The sequence below is a fragment of the Ixodes scapularis genome, unplaced genomic scaffold, assembly GCF_016920785.2.
Source record: "Ixodes scapularis isolate PalLabHiFi unplaced genomic scaffold, ASM1692078v2 ptg001217l_1___fragment_2___debris__unscaffolded, whole genome shotgun sequence".
In the NCBI taxonomy this organism is placed as follows: Eukaryota; Metazoa; Arthropoda; class Arachnida; order Ixodida; family Ixodidae; genus Ixodes; species Ixodes scapularis.
This window is the reverse complement of record NW_024610120.1, coordinates 31,871-52,615: the sequence shown is the minus strand read 5'-3', so window position 1 is coordinate 52,615 and position 20,745 is coordinate 31,871. Positions and strand designations below refer to the sequence as shown.

Here is a 20,745-nt window from a genome sequence, read left to right as displayed (position 1 = left end):
ACAAACGCCAGCCAGTCCACGTGAGGTTTTTTTTTATCAAGTAACAACCACTATGTCAAACGTGCAGCTGTGTTGGTCTCTATAGTCTCTGCTTTTTGTTATCCTCATGTTCGGCTTTCAGATGATGTTAATCTGCAGGCTCTTCCAAAGTGTAAAGCTGGATGGTACCGTTGATTAACACACCGCTGTTGTGAAAAGAAAATTAAAGAACACAGGACACACTACGGTGCTCGAGTCCGGGTTTCAAAACCACATTCTTAGCATCTGAGAGCAGCTTATACTGTGTTCTCTCTAAATGACTGAAGAACACCCGTGGTGGAGCAATGAACAGCCACGTGCGTAATACTGAGTTGTGTAGCGCAGAAATGGGATGTAAATCAGAGCATTATGACCACGCCTTCGGTTTTCAGCAAAGAATGTCATATCAGATATATTATTTGGCACTTTAATAGCCTGCGGGCAAAAGGAAAACCATTGCAAAATATGTTGATCTCGCAACTTCAAGGGACTCAATAGGTAAACATTACACGACGTTTTATGAAGTAGTTAAACTCCGATTCATATAACGATAATATGATATTTAAGGAACCATGAGCGCATACGTTTTCGCAGACAAAAATGGTTTTGTGTTTATACGGAGTCGTTTGGACGTCTAATCTACCTTCTCACAGTTTGAACTGAAATTAAGCATGGTTGTAATTCAAAATATAGCCTTAGAAGTTTCGTTACGCGTCTGGGCACAAGGCAACCGTAGGGAACATAAAAAAAAACTAATATACACAAAGTAGCAAGTTTGAAAATCTACCTAACAAACCTTTAACCAAGAGAAAAAAAAAAAAAACTAGCATCTTTCATAACACAATGTTCTAATCAAAGTAAAAATGCAAGCTAACCATCCTCCGTATCCTGTAATTTTTGACAAAAAACGGTAGATAAGTTTCAAATGCATTTGTGGCGATCTGCCTTGTTTCTACAAAGTTCTATGGCACTGGGGGTATAAGCGACCGCGAACAAAGATTAGTGAGACGCTTCATTGCGGCGGCTGGTATGAGATCACAAGTTTCGAAGTTTCCGGACTTCTTCCCGAAAGTCCCCAGAACTCGGCCACTGAGACGAGCCAGCTTCTTCTAAAATTGTGCCGCACACCCGATCGCGCGTTTATTTGGATGCCGTTGTTAATTGAAGTAACGCGCCAACCCTTGATGTTGAACAGCAAGATTTGCCCTACAATGCCGAGAATTTGCCCGTTTTCGTTTTAGGAACAGATCGATTGTTTTATGAAGCAAAGCTGCACCATGTCCGCGTAATAGGATATGCATACGGTAAAACGAGTTGCCCGTCTTGTAAGCGTGGTCTTTAGTGTCCCTACACTGTTTCTTGATACTCTATGCAACGATTACCTCTTGCAATAATTAGCGCACTCTGCTTGCCATTGGATGCGAACTTAATGCAGGAATTTATTAAGTGATGCGAGCAGATTCCAGAAAGCGGCATCGATATCATGTGCGCAGGACCCACGTTATTACTGCTTATTACGATTACAAGGATAGTGCGTTAGCGTTTCCTATATAATCTGTTTCTCTTGTTCGAGAGAATGAATCATAACATTTTCATGTTGCCAGCTTCGATTATCTCTATGACTAAACTAGACCTCAGAAATACATATTTCCGTAAAAAATACCTCTAAATATACAAGGTGATGAGTCTTAGTGCCACGGCACTGAAAAAGACCAAACACAATTGATGTCGATATTTAGAGGAACTCACTGAATCACATCATTGACATAAATATAAAATCCAGCACGGCTTAAAATAATCTATAAATAAATCGACAGCGCGATAGCCTAAATTGTTAGAAGAGAGTTATAACGACGAACACATTTAGATACATATTTTAAACAAACAAATAAAATTATGTTTACGTTACGATTATTTCGAAGCACCTAATGAAAGGCACGTTTATAATCTATTTTGCACAGCATCTTTAGCTCCATCATCAAAAACAACTGTTTTCGATTTACACTAATTTGGGAGCGTGAGCTTCTTATGAAAACTAGCGGTTACTCTGACCGAGCAGAGGCCGTCATCATAACAAGGTGACAATTGAACCCAGGGAACCAGGGTGTAAAAGAGACAGGTGGGGAAACGAGAGCCAAATGAGCGACCGGATTGTGTTCCCGTCGGTTTTCTCTTTTTCTGTGGCGCCATCTATGTGGAGCACTGCGAACTCTCACTCCGGGTGGGCGACCGGTGGCGACCGGCTAAATTGACGGAGATGGTTTCTCGTGGATTTTCAATAGAGGACTGTTGTGCTCTCGGCTTATTTTGCGCACTCTTCCACAAAGTTCCATGCAAACCCGATTCCAATTTTTTTCCTCTCGCCGCAGCGCCCTCTGTCGCAAATCGGGGGTGCTCGCAAGCAGACAAGTACACAATCTGGTCACGGCGCTGCGGTAGGCTTCTATGGGCCGTTTCCCCAACTGCCTATCTTACACCCTGGTCTGAGCTTATTTTCATCAACCTATTCATTCCTGCTCGATAACTTGCACACGTAGATTCAAAATTAATGCAAACAGAGAAAGCAGGCATCCCTTCAGAACAAGCAATACATCAAGAGCATTATGCTCCTTCACTTTTGTGAAAGAAAAAGCACGCTTCGAGCATAATTTGAGAGACGTGTAATACGCTTTAAATATCTGAGTTTTGCATTCATTAGACAGATAGTGTAATTTGTTATTTAGTTATACGCTGCGTCCTTACGTAAATATTATTGCAGCTTCCTACCGAGTCCGGCATTTGTCATAAAAAAATCAAAATTTGTAAATTGCACTTCTAGGATTTTGTTTCCTTCCAAGAAACTTAGGTTGTAAACCTAAATTTCTAGTTTCGGATATCTACAAAAAAAAAAAGCCAGAAATACACCGAAGAGTTGCCATAGACACACAATTGATGCATTCGTCAAGGTACGAAAAGCCGAACGGAATGAAGAGCTGTAGCCACAAGACCGAGACACGCGGTTGTGTGAAGCTGTCGGTACGACATGGGCGAATTTAGGAGGGTGGGAGCGGAGGGTGACCACCCTCTTAAGTTCCCCAAAGTAAATCTTTTAGAGCGCATCTCTTAGGCGCCCGTTCCCGCATATAGCGGTGTGGTTGTCGGCGTCTGCGTCGCCTTTGCCGTCGGCGTCGGCGTAATTGCTATATGCGGGAACGGGATCGGAGCGGGTGCCTATGTCTTAGAATGAAACACTGTGCGCGTTTGATTATGGGCAAAAGGGAAAACAGCGCGCAAAAAACAGGAACAAAGCAGATTGCGGGAGCATGCTTTGTCGTTACTGTCAGAAGTGAAAGTATGTGGGGGGGGGGGGGGGGGGGGGGGAGAGGGGGGGGGGGCGCTTGTGCCTTCATTGTGCAAGGTGTGGGTGTCAACCCATCTTCAAAAAAGTAGTGATTATTGGCATGGGCAGAGACCGAATGACGAGGAAAACTTCGGAAGCCTACGCAATAAAAAGGGAAGGCACGAAATGCGTCCGTCAGACGTCGCTGAATTTACACAGCAAGGAGATTTCATTTTTAAACACGTGTTGATTGGCCACCCCGGAATGTGTTCGGTACTGCTGATTTCGTTTTTTACAAAAGATTCAGTTGAGAGTCAGAGCCTGTCCTGTGTGCACTTGTACTTTCTCCTTTATTTTGCGCGCTGTTTTCCTTTTGATTGCATGGACCAACTACCCCACATCGGCACCCTAATTCAGTACATTATAGGGCATGACAGACCTATACACCAATTCGATTCCCCGCAAAGTTTAGCGGAGTAACTAAATTGATGTGTACGTCTGTGACATCTATAGTGCAACAATGCGGAAATTCTCCGTAAATCACAAAGTATCGTTAATAGCACAACATGACAACGTTTAGCAAGGCCCTTAGGTTGTACTATTAAACACATTGGGGGATTGATCGTCTTACGCAAGTAATAAAAAATCTCCAACGAATATCTCGTTCGCCGGTCCTTTAGCTAATCACCTGGAGAAGTGGTCATAAAATATTTCATGAACAATACAAGACGCGTTGTTATGATATTTGTACTCTTATTTGACCGTAAGTTCGCGGGGACGTAAGTGGCCAATTGCGCCTCCTTCCTGCGTATGTAAAAAAGAGGTCTATACACTGTAAGAAATGCCTGCGCGTCGACTTACACCCTTGAAGCGCCAATCTCTGCAATCTACGAAATCAGCTCAGGGAATGGTGAGGCGGAACATCTGTTTAGACCTCAAGATTAAGTCTATGCTGTGGCATTACGCAATGCAAGCATGACGCTTCGCACTGCGTAATGCCACAGCACAGGCTTCATTTTAGGTCTAAACGGATGTTCCGCCTCATTATTCGCTGAGCTGAATTCGTAGATCGCAGAGATTTTCTCTCTGAGTGTTTTGCGGGTAAGTAGACGTCCAGGCATTACTTAGTGTGTAGAGTTCAGGTGACAGCGTTTCGTCTACTGCTTTATGTCACGGTTTTCAGAATGTAAACCAAACCGATGTAATAGTCAAACCTCCCCATGAAGTAAAATTGCCCAGGACGAACGTCTTGTGTAGTAAGACAAATACCTCAAGACACTGGCGCTTCCCCGGTAGATGACACTCACCTTCACACTCTGCGAGGCAGTCCTCGTGTGTCTCGAAGTTGTTGTCGTTACCTGTGCATCCCTTGTATTGGAACACGTCGCAACGGGACGAAGTGGTGTTGAAGAAGTACCGAGGAATGTCTTCGTTGCAGCTTCCTTCGACAAGCGGCAAACTGCAAACATCTATTTGCAGGGACCGGAGTTGTGAGTTAGTTGAACATAGGAGACGGTGCGGACTACGGGACATTTAGAATAGCCTTATAGAGGTTTATAGGTCAATACTTTTTTATTTTATTTCAGGCTTAAATTTACAAAAATTAAGTATCATCCACGTCGATACGATTTTTTTTTTTATTACAGAACATAGTTGTTTTTGGATGCAGTTTCGAAATATTTTTGTGCCTACTGCACCACACGTAAGCGTGCGGACAAATGTTCAGCGTGGAGCTTGAAAGCTGCAAAAAGAGTGGCTTTGAGCGTTTCGGGAGTAAAGGCGATCTACAGTAAATACTTTTTTACGGGTAATAAAATTTGCGGATCAAGCTGAGAAATATCTGAAGTCAAGGAATGTCATGCATTTGGTCCAGTGCTGGTTCAAAAGTTTAACTGCACCCGTCGCGTCAGCAAATTGTTTTATGACATTAACCTCCCCTTGTATCCTGTACAGGACTATAACCAACCCAACGACAAAAATCAATAGCCATCTACTACGCCAAAAAAGGAACCTCATGGCAGTGGCTGTATTAGGCGCAGTATTTATTTTACGTTGGAAATATTCCCAATACATATATGGAAGTCAGAGGTTGGCATTACTCTAATTCATTCGACAGCAGTAGTGTACACGCCCATGGCATATGGGTAGGATAGGTTTGCCCAAGCTACCGGCCGGCAGGAATAATAACGTTAATTTGCGTTCATCTGCCTCTTCGGAACTTCTGCGAGACGTGTGATGGCAGCATAATCCCCATACATAGCTCTGTGTTTGAACGCACTTGATACAAGTGTGAATGTCCGATAGAATGCCTTACAACATAATCCCCATACATAGCTCTGTGTTTTAACGCACTTGATACAAGTGTGAATGTCCGATAGAATGCCTTACAGCATAATCCCCCTACATAGCTCTGTGTTTTAACGCACTTGATACAAGTGTGAATGTCCGATAGAATGCCTTACAGCATAATCCCCATACATAGCTCTGTGTTTTAACGCACTTGATACAAGTGTGAATGTCCGATAGAATGCCTTACAGCATAATCCCCATACATAGCTCTGTGTTTTAACGCACTTGATACAAGTGTGAATGTCCGATAGAATGCCTTACAGCATAATCCCCATACATAGCTCTGTGTTTTAACGCACTTTATACAAGTGTGAATGTCCGATAGAATGCCTTACAGCATAATCCCCATACATAGCTCTGTGTTTTAACGCACTTGATACAAGTGTGAATGTCCGATAGAATGCCTTACAGCATAATCCACATACATAGCTCTGTGTTTTAACGCACTTGATACAAGTGTGAATGTCCGATAGAATGCCTTACAGCATAATCCCCATACATAGCTCTGTGTTTTAACGCACTTGATACAAGTTTGAATGTCCAATAGAATGCCTTACAGCATTATCCCCATACATAGCTCTGTGTTTTAACGCACTTGATACAAGTGTGAATGTCCGATAGAATGCCTTACAGTATAATCCCCATACATAGCTCTGTGTTTTAACGCACTTGATACAAGTTTGAATGTCCAATAGAATGCCTTACAACATAATCCCCATACATAGCTCTGTGTTTTAACGCACTTGATACAAGTGTGAATGTCCGATAGAATGCCTTACAGCATAATCCCCATACATAGCTCTGTGTTTTAACGCACTTGATACAAGTGTGAATGTCCGATAGAATGCCTTACAGCATAATCCCCATACATAGCTCTGTGTTTTAACGCACTTGATACAAGTGTGAATGTCCGATAGAATGCCTTACAGCATAATCCACATACATAGCCCTGTGTTTTAACGCACTTGATACAAGTGTGAATGTCCGATAGAATGCCTTACAGCATAATCCCCATACATTGCTCTGTGTTTTAACGCACTTGATACAAGTTTGAATGTCCAATAGAATGCCTTACAGCATAATCCCCATACATAGCTCTGTGTTTTAACGCACTTGATACAAGTGTGAATGTCCGATAGAATGCCTTACAGCATAATCCCCATACGTAGCTCTGTGTTTTAACGCACTTGATACAAGTGTGAATGTCCGATAGAATGCCTTACAGCATAATCCCCATACATAGCTCTGTGTTTTAACGCACTTGATACATGTGTGAATGTCCGATAGAATGCCTTACAGCATAATCCCCATACATAGCTCTGTGTTTTAACGCACTTGATACAAGTGTGAATGTCCGATAGAATGCCTTACAGCATAATCCCCATACATAGCTCTGTGTTTTAACGCACTTGATACAAGTGTGAATGTCCGATAGAATGCCTTACAGCATAATCCACATACATAGCTGTGTGTTTTAACGCACTTGATACAAGTTTGAATGTCCAATAGAATGCCTTACAGCATAATCCCCATACATAGCTCTGTATTTTAACGCACTTGATACAAGTGTGAATGTCCGATAGAATGCCTTACAGCATAATCCCCATGCATAGCTCTGTGTTTTAACGCACTTGATACAAGTGTGAATGTCCAATAGAATGCCTTACAGCATAATCCCCATACATAGCTCTGTGTTTTAACGCACTTGATACAAGTGTGAATGTCCGATAGAATGCCTTACAGCATAATCCCCATACATAGTTCTGTGTTTTAACGCACTTGATACAAGTTTGAATGTCCAATAGTATGCCTTACAGCATAATCCCCATACATAGCTCTGTGTTTTAACGCACTTGATACAAGTGTGAATGTCCGATAGAATGCCTTACAGCCTAATCCCCATACATAGCTCTGTGTTTTAACGCACTTGATACAAGTTTGAATGTCCAATAGAATGTCTTACAGCATAATCCCCATACATAGCTCTGTGTTTTAACGCACTTGATACAAGTGTGAATGTCCGATAGAATGCCTTACAGCATAATCCACATACATAGCTCTGTGTTTTAACGCACTTGATACAAGTGTGAATGTCCGATAGAATGCCTTACAGCATAATCCCCATACATAGCTGTGTGTTTTAACGCACTTGATACAAGTGTGAATGTCTAATAGAATGCCTTACAGCATAATCCCCATACATAGCTCTGTGTTTTAACGCACTTGATACAAGTGTGAATGTCCGATAGAATGCCTTACAGCATAATCCCCATACATAGCTCTGTGTTTTAACGCACTTGATACAAGTGTGAATGTCCAATAGAATGCCTTACAGCATAATCCCCATACATAGCTCTGTGTTTTAACGCACTTGATACAAGTGTGAATGTCCGATAGAATGCCTTACAGCATAATCCCCATACATAGCTCTGTGTTTTAACGCACTTGATACAAGTGTGAATGTCCGATAGAATGCCTTACAGCATAATCCCCATACATAGCTCTGTGTTTTAACGCACTTGATACAAGTGTGAATGTCCGATAGAATGCCTTACAGCATAATCCCCATACATAGCTCTGTGTTTTAACGCACTTGATACAAGTGTGAATGTCCGATAGAATGCCTTACAGCATAATCCCCATACATAGCTCTGTGTTTTAACGCACTTGATACAAGTTTGAATGTCCAATAGAATGCCTTACAGCATAATCCCCATACATAGCTGTGTTTTAACGCACTTGATACAAGTGTGAATGTCCGATAGAATGCCTTACAGCATAATCCACATACATAGCTCTGTGTTTTAACGCACTTGATACAAGTGTGAATGTCCGATAGAATGCCTTACAGCACAATCCCCATACATAGCTCTGTGTTTTAACGCACTTGATACAAGTGTGAATGTCCAATAGAATGCCTTACAGCATAATCCCCATACATAGCTCTGTGTTTTAACGCACTTGATACAAGTGTGAATGTCCGATAGAATGCCTTACAGCATAATCCCCATACATAGCTCTGTGTTTTAACGCACTTGATACAAGTGTGAATGTCCGATAGAATGCCTTACAGCATAATCCACATACATAGCTCTGTGTTTTAACGCACTTGATACAAGTGTGAATGTCCGATAGAATGCCTTACAGCATAATCCCCATACATAGCTCTGTGTTTTAACGCACTTGATACAAGTGTGAATGTCCAATAGAATGCCTTACAGCATAATCCCCATACATAGCTCTGTGTTTTAACGCACTTGATACAAGTGTGAATGTCCGATAGAATGCCTTACAGCATAATCCCCATACATAGCTCTGTGTTTTAACGCACTTGATACAAGTTTGAATGTCCAATAGTATGCCTTACAGCATAATCCCCATACATAGCTCTGTGTTTTAACGCACTTGATACAAGTGTGAATGTCCGATAGAATGCCTTACAGCCTAATCCCAATACATAGCTCTGTTTTTTAACGCACTTGATACAAGTTTGAATGTCCAATAGAATGCCTTACAGCATAATCCCCATACATAGCTCTGTGTTTTAACGCACTTGATACAAGTGTGAATGTCCGATAGAATGCCTTACAGCATAATCCACATACATAGCTGTGTGTTTTAACGCACTTGATACAAGTGTGAATGTCCGAGAGAATGCCTTACTGTGGTCAGCGCAGTGGCACTTTCGTTCGCCGCTGTGGAGTGTCTTTGGTGTACACGTAGGCGGACAGAAGAAGGGCTCCTCAGAAGGAACGTACTCTGAAACAGAGAAGGTGGCGTTGTTCAGGAAGCCATCCACAATCAAGGGAAGTAGGCCCATTTTAATTATAGGCGTTCCTTGGCATTGTCTTCCGGAGTACTGCAATAGTCACAAGGTCAATGTCTTCTTCGTTAAGCGGTATCGAACTGCCTGAAAAAGCCATGCCACTAGGGGTCACCTTTCGTTAGAAGTGAAGCATACGATATGCCTCCCCGTTATTTTTCACTGGTGTGCCGCACTTCTGAGATTTTAAACAGAATTGAAAGAGAGAGAGAGAGATGTACATTTTGCCGACTCAGTGCGGCTGCTGACGATATGACTTCTAGTTTGATGATAATTTATGCCAATCAGATTTGTTAGACCAGTTCGTAATTCTTGCTTTCAATCCTACATGAGGAACATTGATTTCTACATTAGGCAGAAGGGGGCGAGGTAACGACGGGAGTAGGACACAGAAAACCAGAAGCGCTTGCATTGGTTGTCTGGAGAGAAAAAAGAAAAGAAAAGGGCGACAGAAAAACATAGAAGTAAAGCCACTGATAAGTTAGCGGCATTCGTTTTGCCGCGACGGGTTAAAGTTGCTCGAGTGCTTATCCACTTTATTTTAACACAGAATGTTTTTATGGGCTGGACTTTATGTAAAAAGTGTAACTGCCGAGTGTGAGGAAGAAACGTTACGCACAGGCCAAGGCAACGTAAAGCATACACAGCCCATAATAGCCAGTGCGTACACGAATCTAAGTAGAAGGCATTCTTAGTCATAATTAATCATATATACTCATAATTTATTATATTTACATGTAAAAAGCAAGATGTAACAAGCGCCTTAGTAGGAATCGAACCCCGGACCGTGCGATTCGCGGCCCGACGCCTTTGCTTGACTCAACAAGAGGAGGTGAAAGAGAGAAAAAAATATGTAAAAAATGGTTCGATAACAACTATTTCCTAGACGTGTCCGAAAACGTTAATGGTTTATAACAAAAGTGAGAAAAAACACTTAAATTGAGAAGCAGAACACTTATATGTGTCTATTTGCCTGGCCCTGTTTCTCTTCGTCAAGGGCATGTTCTGACAATGTTATTACCAAACCGCCTCAATGGTGGGAGCGTCCCTACCTAGTGCGGGTACAAGCGTTCCATTGGGGGCGAGGCAGCTGCAGTCGAAGCAGGTGTCTGTCTTGCTGCTGCTCTGACACTCTACAGGGCAGTCACTTGGCGACGTTATGCAGCTGGCTGGGCGCAATCTAGGACCTGGGTTGAAGTGCCATTTTTTAGGAGTAGACGACGCAGTCCAAGCACGTAAGACTTAGGAACCGTTTGATCTTAGTAATCCGAGTTGTGATGTACTCTGGAACCGTCAACAGTCCTGATCGGTGCTACATCGCAAACAACAGTTTTAGTATTGCGTACACAAGCGAACGCAAACCCGTTACATTTGCATTGGCTTTGCGTGTTTCACAATTTGTTGCGTGGAGCCTAAACTGCGATGTTGAATTATTGCATGACGACGTCGCGCATGCGTAGCCTGGAACACGCAACGCTAAAGCAGACGAACACCGCTTACGTTTGTTCCTATACGAAATGCTGAACAAGCTGAAGCTGAACTAGTTGGTTCATGATGCTTACGGAAACGGCCACCTCAAAGGAAATCGTAGTGTGTAGGTTCATTTCCGTTCACCTGGCCATTTTCGTAAACAATACTGAAGCTTTAACTTTTGACTTGAAAACGTACTGAAAAATGAGTTATCGCTTCGCTCTGTCTGTGAATCGAGACGCGCGTCTGCACGCCTGCTGGGCAGAAAGTCAAATAAGCAGGTCTGACTAATAAATATTGCGGATTTATATTTATTTATACGGAGTAGTTTTAGTTAAACGATAATTTATTCGGAAGAACCCTTTCTGAGGGTGTATGTACCGGAATTTAAACGAGCCTAGTATTAGTGCGAGCTCAAATGAAGGACGTCGATGAGAAAGTTGGGAGGGCGTTAAGATGGCTTTTTTTTTTTTGGCAATAAATTATACGCTAGACCAACCTGCCCTTATCCGAAAAAAAATATGCTGAATTGAAGTAAAAAACAAACAAACATACGTTGCTTGTTTATGCGATTAGGTTCAAAACGTTTGGTTAATTCAAACGGAACTACGTCAGAATTATTTTTCAGCAGACGTACCGCTCAATTATAGCCGATTGTTTCGACTTCGAAAATAGAGGTGTCAGCAACTTAAGGCTATTCTAAACCTCTAGATGGTATCACTCCCGTGCAGGGGGCTAGAGAAACGCAGAAATACTCTTCATCGATACATGTCTGTGAGCTTGCGCGTAGTTTATTTTCTCTCGAGCTATTTATCATTTTAATCTTTCTGGTTGGAAAAAGCTCAGATTGTGACAATGACTAATTTACAAATTTCCGCCAAGCAAAAACGGGTAATCATATATATTGAGGCGTGCGCCGCTTACAAAACGGTTTCATGTTAAACAATGTCCTGTTTCAATCTTGCCGCGCGCTCAGCCTTGTTCTCTTCTTCCTCGCTAGAATAGTTTAAATTTGCAAAGCTTAGAAAGACGTGTTGAATCACTGTTTAAAATGTATTTGAAAGTGTCAACCTATACTTCTAAACGTTGTTTAGAAGAAAGATTCACCCAGATCTGGCAGCTCGCAGTGGCAGACGATGCAATTGGTATTTTGGTCCCAAGAACAGCACGAGGGACAAGAAAGGCCACAGGACGCTGTGCTGGAGCAATTAGAGATCCAGGCCACTGGAGCAGCTGCGAAAGAAAGCATTTGATTGAATCGTACTCACCTTTCGTCTCGATGTTTCCAACCGGTTATTTACTGAAACCTGGCTTACAATGTCAAATATTGTAAAAAATACGTGTACTGAAAAAAAAAAAAAGAAAAAGAAACTCTCGGCTGAATAAAAACTATTGCAGAAATGGAAAACCTAAATATTACGAGCTACAATTCTAAAATGTGCTTTTGTTTGTTTCGGAAGTGAAGTTCCCCTCTCGGGGTAGTTGAGGTTTAAGTGTATTTTTTTTTATTTTTTAACGGTGTGCAATATTTGCTTCGTATTTATTCGTAGAACTTCCCTTTTTCTCGTAGCTCCATACTTTGTCACTTGTGATTTTAATATATGCACGTGTTACTAGACTAACTTTACATACAGCGAGAACAATGGTGTGATGGTCTTTTGAAGAGAAAGCTTAGATTGATTTCGTAACATATCGCTCTCGAACTTACTACGTGACTGCGTGACACTCTTAGCGCGAACACGTTTTTGGTGCTTTCTTTGGAGTTTACTTCAAAAGTGTGCTCGAAAACATTTTGTTTTACTTCTGAAGTTAGTGCCCCAATTGAGCACTTTAAATCACACTGGTGATCTTAATAAAAGCATTTTTATCAAAAAAAAAAACAACGACAAAAAAATAAATAAAAAAACGGCGATCGCTTTCTTTCGTCCAGTGTCGCTTATTGTGCATACATGTACGTAATAAATTTGGCTCCAAGTATGTCCCATTCAATTTGCCAATGTAATCGCCACAGTGGCCCACCAGGTAGGTAATGGTCTCTCTCGAAATATACTTATCCCGCGGGAAAAAAATGTGTTTCTCGTTATTTTTCGCTCAAGTAAACTAATCGAATTATAATTTTGCTTAAGCATTCAACGTACAGTTGTATATTTGTGCTAAATTATATTCGAATGTTGTAAATAAGGGTCAACGCGCCGCTGGGTCTACGCTGTATCTAAGTAAGCAATTGTGCAAAATACATGAAGATAGTACTGATTACAATGCAATTAAATGCAAAGGCGCAAGCGAGCTGGACAAGAATGATGAAAATAATCCCTGGAGAAGGGGAACAAGAGGGACAAAGGACAAACAGAAATATACAGACACATCTAGGAGACTGGTGTGTGACCGAAAAAATCCGCCTGGTCCGGTTATCGAACCCGGGACCTCTCTATTACAAGTGGAGCGCACTACCAGCTGAGTTAACCAGGGATTTAGACGAGAGTAGAGCAAACGGCCTGCTGAATAAAACCTACGACATCGCCTTTTCACTTTTGCAATTAAGAAGATTCCTGCGTGTGGAGATACTAAGGAGACAGCAGAGTAAAAGAGACGGAGACAAAACATGCTGGAAAGAATCTGGTTCGTTTACACTGGGATAGAAATTTACTATGCGATTTCTTCGCGTTAGTTGTCATAGTTTGAAGCTGCTCGATTCTGCTTTGATGATCAGACCACTGAGAGCTTGTTTTCAGAGCCCGTGAAGGAGTTTCCCCAGGAAGCCATATAATTAGGATTTGAAAGCAAAAACGGCTGATGCAGATATTGTATGAATATCTGCTTCAGCAGAATGAAGGAGCAGTCTTCGCGTAGCCACTTTCTGCGGTCCCCAATTTCAACGCTGTGCTCAACTGACTGGAGATCTGAGCAGACAAGGAAGGTCAAGAAGAGCATGGGCTACGATGCTTGCGTTTTTATATTTCTACCGGAATGAATAAATTAATCATACAAAAGTACATTCTAGTTAGAAGTTGAGATTGACATATCGGGAAGTTACTTCTGTCTCCAAGGAAACCTGCAACTGGAATATTTGATTTTTTTTTGCAGACGGATGGTAGAAATATATTTAAAAGTGAGCAGTCCTGTACAAATTCGCAGTACACTGTTAGAAAAACTCCTGTCAAAATATGGGACACATACATGCTAACCTTGTTGCCACAACATGTACTGTATTACCGGACTACAGAACATGTTCCATACTTCTTTAGTACGGGACATGTTGTTGCTGTATGGGCAGCCACAACAAGTTCCATACACCATCATCACGGAACAAGTACTGTATGCTACAGGAAATGTACCATCGTGGCGCACAGCAGCACATGTTCTGTTGCAAGCCATGCCAGACCATGTACCATTTTTACGAAGTACATTACATGTTCCAATGCGTCCAAAACGACACAGGTTACATTTCTTGTACGTACGGAAAAGTTCAGTCTTGTTTGTGATAGTACTCGCCCCATTTTATGTTACTGCTGCTATTCATGAGTACATCCGGGCTTTGTATGTCACATGCCAAGCTCCTCCTTGAAAAAGTTGATATGCGACATGCAAAACAGGGATGTCCTGGCAGTTTGCAGGCGCAACTTGATGCACGTCTTTGCAACATAAAATTACCTGCAATGCGCAAATGTTACCCAAACTTGTATGGATGGAAAATTTGAACTGTCGTACATAATGCGAGCACTATCCTGAAAACAGAACAATGAATCTGTGACATATATACTCAATAGAATAGCCAGGAATGACATGAGAAAGTGTTCACATGCTACGTCAAGTTTAGAGAGCATTGCACATGTAGTGACGGGGAGAAAGGCAGATAAACATTTGTAAAAAAATCGTTATCAAACTAAGTTCACGCTTGGTCCTTTTGGTTCCAACCCATAGCAACGGACCCATTGCAAAGAAGACTGAACAGTTTGCTGCTTCAAAAATATTTACATTTATTTTTCTTTTAAATGACTAGAGCAGATACACAATAAAAAAACACAGTTCATGCCGCAAATATTTTGGGGGCAGCGCAGCCATAAAAAAATATCAAAGTGAGCAGTCTCCTAAAAAAATGTGACCAAAAATTATGCTGACATGCTACATCTCGAAAAGAACCATCTTGGCCTATACAACAAATTGTAATATTAACAATAGAAAAGAATGATTAATCTAAACAAGCACCGAAGTTTCTTTCCACTTCTTTTGGAACTTCGAGAACTCTTGGAGGGCTCCCTGCGCCTTCAGATGCACCAGAGCAACTTTTCTTGACGACTGCCGGGACCCCTCCTGCGGGTTCATTGCCACAAGTCGCCTGAAAAAAAAAAGATAACATAAATAATGGGTGGGATTTCTTAGAGGAGGATGTATAACAGAAGCTAAGGAGTTCCTGGCTCCTTCTTTAACTTCTCTATCGGTTAGTAATCCAATCTGGACAAATTCTAAACCTCGTCTATAGTATACTTTCAAGCCGAGACACACCCTTAATTTGGACAGTCCGTGCACACACCATGAGCCTCCAAGTCTGATCCTTGCATCAAGACGAATTGTGATTGTACACAAAAAAAAACAAAAAAACAAAACGATTCAGCTTACTGGCATCAGTTCTCAGTAATAACTGGACACATTTCGGATCTTGTGTCAGCAAACAACGCTAAAACATTCGACAACCCGAGACGGAGGCTACAAAGAAGGACGAACACATCCGTCTCAATTGAAACGTATGTCTTCGAAGCCTCCATCTCGGTTTGTAGAATGTCATATTAACCAGCTCGCCTGTCTAGTAAAGGTGTCCCCAACGATACTTCGGTTAAAAAAAGGAATTCACAGTACCAGTAAATGCAATATTACAAAAAAACTTGCCTGAAGTGCTTAAGCAGAATATTCTGGTTATTATTAGAGGAAGGTTATCATTTGAGCCCGTTCTCGTTTCGCCCTTCTCACTTGGCCCTTCTCAAAACAACCATTCTCAAAAAGATCTTCTCTCTTGGACCTGGCGCATTTGGTCCTTTCCCGTTTCGTCCTTCGCATTTCAACCCTCCTCATTTGAGTCCGTTCTCGTTTCGCCCTTTTCACCTGGCCCTTTTCAAAACAGCCATTCTCAAAAATATCTCGCTTTGACCCGTCGCACTTGACTCGTTCTATACGAAAATAGTTTTTTTTTGGGGGGGTTATATTAATAAGTACATTGATATATTTTGTGCGTGCGTGTGTGTGTGTGCCACGCTACAGGCATACTCTCTCTGCCAAGGATTTTAGCAGTGCGTCGAGATCGTCGCGAAAAGCTACTAGCTGACAATAAAACAGACCAAGTATTTATCGCAGCCAGATCATATTCCGAAATGTCACATTTTTTGGGGTCTCTCGACCTGGGACAATGACACCACTTCTATATTGCAGTGTTTCTCAAATGGGGGTCGCGAAGGCATCTATAGGGGTCCGCGAAGCCATGTCTTATCAGTCAAGCACGACAATATTAGTTGTCTTTCTTCACGTCGTTAAGAAACGTTCCAATTTTTGGGTGAGTACTCTCGTGCGTGTGTCAATGAGATAAGTCTACTTTACACTTGCAATTAGTTATATCCATTTATTAAATCATTATCATGATACCCTATACCTTTCTATTCCCCTCACCCCGAGCGGGGTCCTCCATCATCTCCGCCTTTCTACAAGGGGTCCGCGAAACATCAATGGTTGAGAACCACTGCTAATATGTATGCTATTTCCGTTCAAAGTTTCCAAATTAAATGTTCATCGCTTTGTTTTTTTTCGTTTGCTTAGAGGAAGGGAAGGACGCGTCATTGTACGATTCTCAGTGCGCACCTCTACATATAACATATACCTAATGGTATGTTGGGGGCCCAAGCAAGGTAAGGCTCATCAACAAAGCCGCGAAGGCATAACAACGTTAGAAGCATGCCGAAGTAATGCCATTCGGTCGTAGGGCGAACGGGCAAAATGAGAATGGGCCCAGTTGCGAAAAACACGATTCGGATCTTATGAGAAGGTTCAAACGAGAAGGACCAAATGAGAATAGGACGAAATGTGCAAGGTTCAAATGCGAATGGGACGTTTTGAGATACACCCATTATTAGAATGCTGAACATTCGTGTCTTTTGGTTCATATTACTTATTCTAACTGATAAGCATTGCCCGGTCACAGGTATATTCGTGTGCCCCTGCAGAACAAGGGCTCATGTATTTGAAGCCGATCGATACTAAGGCGGATTAAAATATAAGTTGCATGCTCCGTAGGATGCACAAGTTCTAGTATTGGTTCTATATGACAATGTATCTGAATACCAGATTCATACTGATTCTTTCATTATATTGCAACATAATAATATGACTTACAGAGAAACGGTCCTCCCAAGCAGGTCACGCAGTTACTGCAGCACATCCAATTAATGTGAGCAACGAATATTTTCAAGCAAATTGTGAATAAGGGTGTCTAGAAAGCAGCACGTTAACATCAGGCCTTTGCCTTTCTTAGTTCGAAGTTTCAACAAAAACATGGTACAACATGTTCCAGGTTGCTGTTGAACGTGCCAAACAAACACAAATGCTAACGCTAATATGCTGCTCTACAAAACATATTTCTTTCCGAATTGCTGCCGAAAGTTAGACACTTTTTTTTAATGTAATTGACAATGCCTCAGCGAAAGTGTGACCAAGCTGAATGAAACCCTTAATATCTACATGGGAATACTGCAATACGTTTGAAGAATCGTTATGCGTCTGCTACACCGAGCGTTTTTTTTTTCTTTTTTTCTTATAGTTTTGCTTAAAAAAAAAAAAAAGCTATGAAAGCTACACTTATCCGATTTGTGCGAGTGAGTTATACGCCCAGGGGGCATTTGGGGGTGGTTCATCCTCGCGATAAGTCGGCTAATTAATTAAAATTCGTTAATTAACTTTTTAATTACTGAAAATAGTCATATGGTTCCAATTAGAAATTTCCTGAGCGTCGTCCAAAACCCCTAAATCAGTAATTTTTAGAAAGACTTTGAGCGCGTGAAAAGAGCAACAGTGCGCTGAAGTTACTACTCGTGGAGCAGGTACAAGGCTGGGGCTAAATAAGAGACAGGAAAATCGCACAGGCGCCTTACCGCGACAGCTAGCTTTGTATGTGCTCCACGAGTTGTAACTTAAATGCACTACTACGCTTCTCACGCGCTGAAACTCTTCTAAAAATGACTGATTTAGTGGTTTTCGATAACGCTCAGCAAGTTTCTAATGGGAACCATATGTCTATTTTTACTAATTAAAAAGTTATTTAACAAATTTTATTTAATTAGCTGACTAATCGCAAATATTAGCCACCCACATAATGTCCCCATTGGCGTATAACTCACTCGCAGAAACCGAATAAGTGTAGCTTTCATGGCTTTCTTTAAACAAATCTGTAAGAATAAAAAAAAAGAAAAACGCCCTGTATATGTACAGTACTCACCAAAGGAACACGCTACTGTATTACCTCTGGAGATTACATCAATCCATGACGTAGCGCACAAAATTGTTGCATTAAGCAACATGTTATAGTTGTCGTTCGGCCACCGAAAAGTTAGCACTTTTATGAGGTAATGAACAGTTGGTGTGTTCCTATAAGTTTCGGAAACATTGCACATTGCCAAATGAAAACTGAATTTGAACTTTTTTTACTTGTACCATATTATATAATGTAAACGAAATATGTTTCGAGGGCTCAATATTTCCCGATTGAGGTCAAAGTTGAAGTTTTGGAATAATTTGCGGGTTCTAATTTTCACGATGCGGTGGGATCTCAATATAGTTTCCAATGTGTTTACATTTTACCAGAATTGTTCGCGGGACCTTTTTTTTTTTTCAAATTGTAGGCGATTTGCGAAAATTAGGTTCTTGCGAAAAATAAGTCAATTACAGTCTTCGAAATTTCTAATTTTGAGCCAAATTGGCTTTGCCGGAAATACGTTGAAGAGCACACCATCATTCAAAAGTATGCCAAACTGCTTAGGATGTTGGAAAGGGCACGATAACAGATTAGCTACATAATTTATTGCTAACGGCCTATTATGTCATTAACGCTGTCAAAAAGTATTTAGCAGTTATTGCTGCTTCCCAGACAAACTAATCGCCTATTTATTTCTTCACGAAATGCAATATCCACTAGACAATTCTACCACCTGAAGGAATTAGAACTGTCCATATGATACATTTTTCCAAAGCAAATTCACAGCGCACATTTTCATAACTGAAAGGCACATCTATAGTTACCTCTAAACGAACTTCAACGCTGCTAGCAGCTCAGCAGGGTACTTTAGGTATGTGGCGTACATCAGCTCCATGGCAGAGAGGAAGCTGACTCCTTCGAAGCACCTGGTGCCATCCAGTGGCAGTCGAAGATGCTTCTGCCTGAAAAAAAGTCGATTTTTTTAGTCATAAAGGAACGCTGAACCGAACGTTTATGATTTTAACTGTGTTTGAGAGCATTAATACCTAGGACTTCGGGAGTTATATTGTTTTCAAACATGGCACACCTTTTCAGTTTTTATCTGGGGAGGAGATTCTCAGTTTCTTCCGGTTAACATATATATCCATGAGTTTTATCGCTTCATTCCGATGATATATACAGTATTTTCCTTTAATTCACAAGGAGAAATCGCTCTCCGTTGTGGTGAATGAACTTGATAAGCGATGAAAACAAGTCAAATCCCATCCTAAATAAAAAAAAAAGTTAATTTGACATTCAAAACTTAATTACAATTCACGAGCATGCTCCTGAATGTGTGAGGCTGCATGCACAATGCGCAACTCTGGTCTCATATTCACGAGCAAGCTCGTGAATTGCGAGGTTGGTTAGGTCATGATGGGGCGAAAATATTTGTTTGAGGGGCTCTGCAGTAATTTTAATGGCAGAGCGAAGCTCTGCCACTATGGCCAGGATTCGGGTCGTCCAATCAAAGAACATCAACGCGCGTCGTGCGTACAGCCACATCCGGTTGTGCTGCACGACGTCGTGCATGTAGCATTACTCTACATAAAAAGGGTGTCCTCAGGTCATAAGCGGGAGTGCACTCTGAGCATGCGCAGCGTTCAGAGAGCTCCGATGTGGCGTCCAGTGAATACCACCTATTACAATAAAGGTTTCAACTCGACCGGGGTAATTTCGAAGTAAATTCGTTTATCAGAAGCTCAAGTTATTTAGGAAATATCAGTCCTGAAAAAAATGGCATTAATTTAGTACGCAAAACGCCCGGAGCATCCGCGGCACGCACACGAGTATTACCACGACGATGATTGATTACTGGCTCAGCGCGGATAAGTTTACTGGGCGACTCAAAATATCGCACGATAATGCGTTACTATTCCTAAGATGCAAAAGCCCTGCACTATTTCTCTGCATCAAGCAGGTGCCATCCTTATTTCACCGCATATTTAGCAAGCTGCCAAGATCGCTCACACGGTCGAGTAGCAGAGGAACATCGCCGCAAGGTACGAAGTCAGAGTGTCACCATCTGCCCCTTTCAGGCTCAAAGGATTATGCAGGAAGGTCAACAATGAAGTGGACGAGACTAACAGCAAGGCACTGTGTCAAGTGAAACACAGGAGCAAATTTGTTGAATGTGTCGAAGGTGTGGTATACAAAATACCACTGTCGTCTGGAAGATCCTACGTCGGGCAGACTGGGAGATGCCTTAACGAGAGACTAAGGGAGCACAACCATGCATGCGGACAACTGCAAGCACCTGGCAACCTTGCAGCGCAT

At 41.6% G+C, this 20,745-nt stretch overlaps 2 protein-coding genes across 2 annotated transcripts in view; both read right to left on the bottom strand.

Moving 5' to 3' along the window:
- Positions 1 to 4,870, bottom strand: part of LOC121834491 (carboxypeptidase inhibitor SmCI-like) — a 44,301-nt gene extending 39,431 nt beyond the window's left edge. Inside the window, exon 1 of the mRNA XM_042288183.1 lies at positions 4,645 to 4,870. Within this exon, the coding sequence (XP_042144117.1) occupies positions 4,645 to 4,870 (226 nt within the window). The remainder of the gene's footprint in view (positions 1 to 4,644) is intronic.
- A 155-nt stretch (positions 4,871 to 5,025) lies between these two features.
- The window catches only part of LOC121834492 (papilin-like), a gene marked incomplete at its 5' end in the record, with an annotated part of 46,645 nt that continues 30,925 nt past the window's right edge, over positions 5,026 to 20,745 (bottom strand). The window contains 4 exons of the mRNA XM_042288184.1: positions 5,026 to 5,078; positions 9,350 to 9,445; positions 10,562 to 10,696; positions 12,087 to 12,212. Of these exons, the coding sequence (XP_042144118.1) occupies positions 5,026 to 5,078; positions 9,350 to 9,445; positions 10,562 to 10,696; positions 12,087 to 12,212 (410 nt within the window). The remainder of the gene's footprint in view (positions 5,079 to 9,349; positions 9,446 to 10,561; positions 10,697 to 12,086; positions 12,213 to 20,745) is intronic.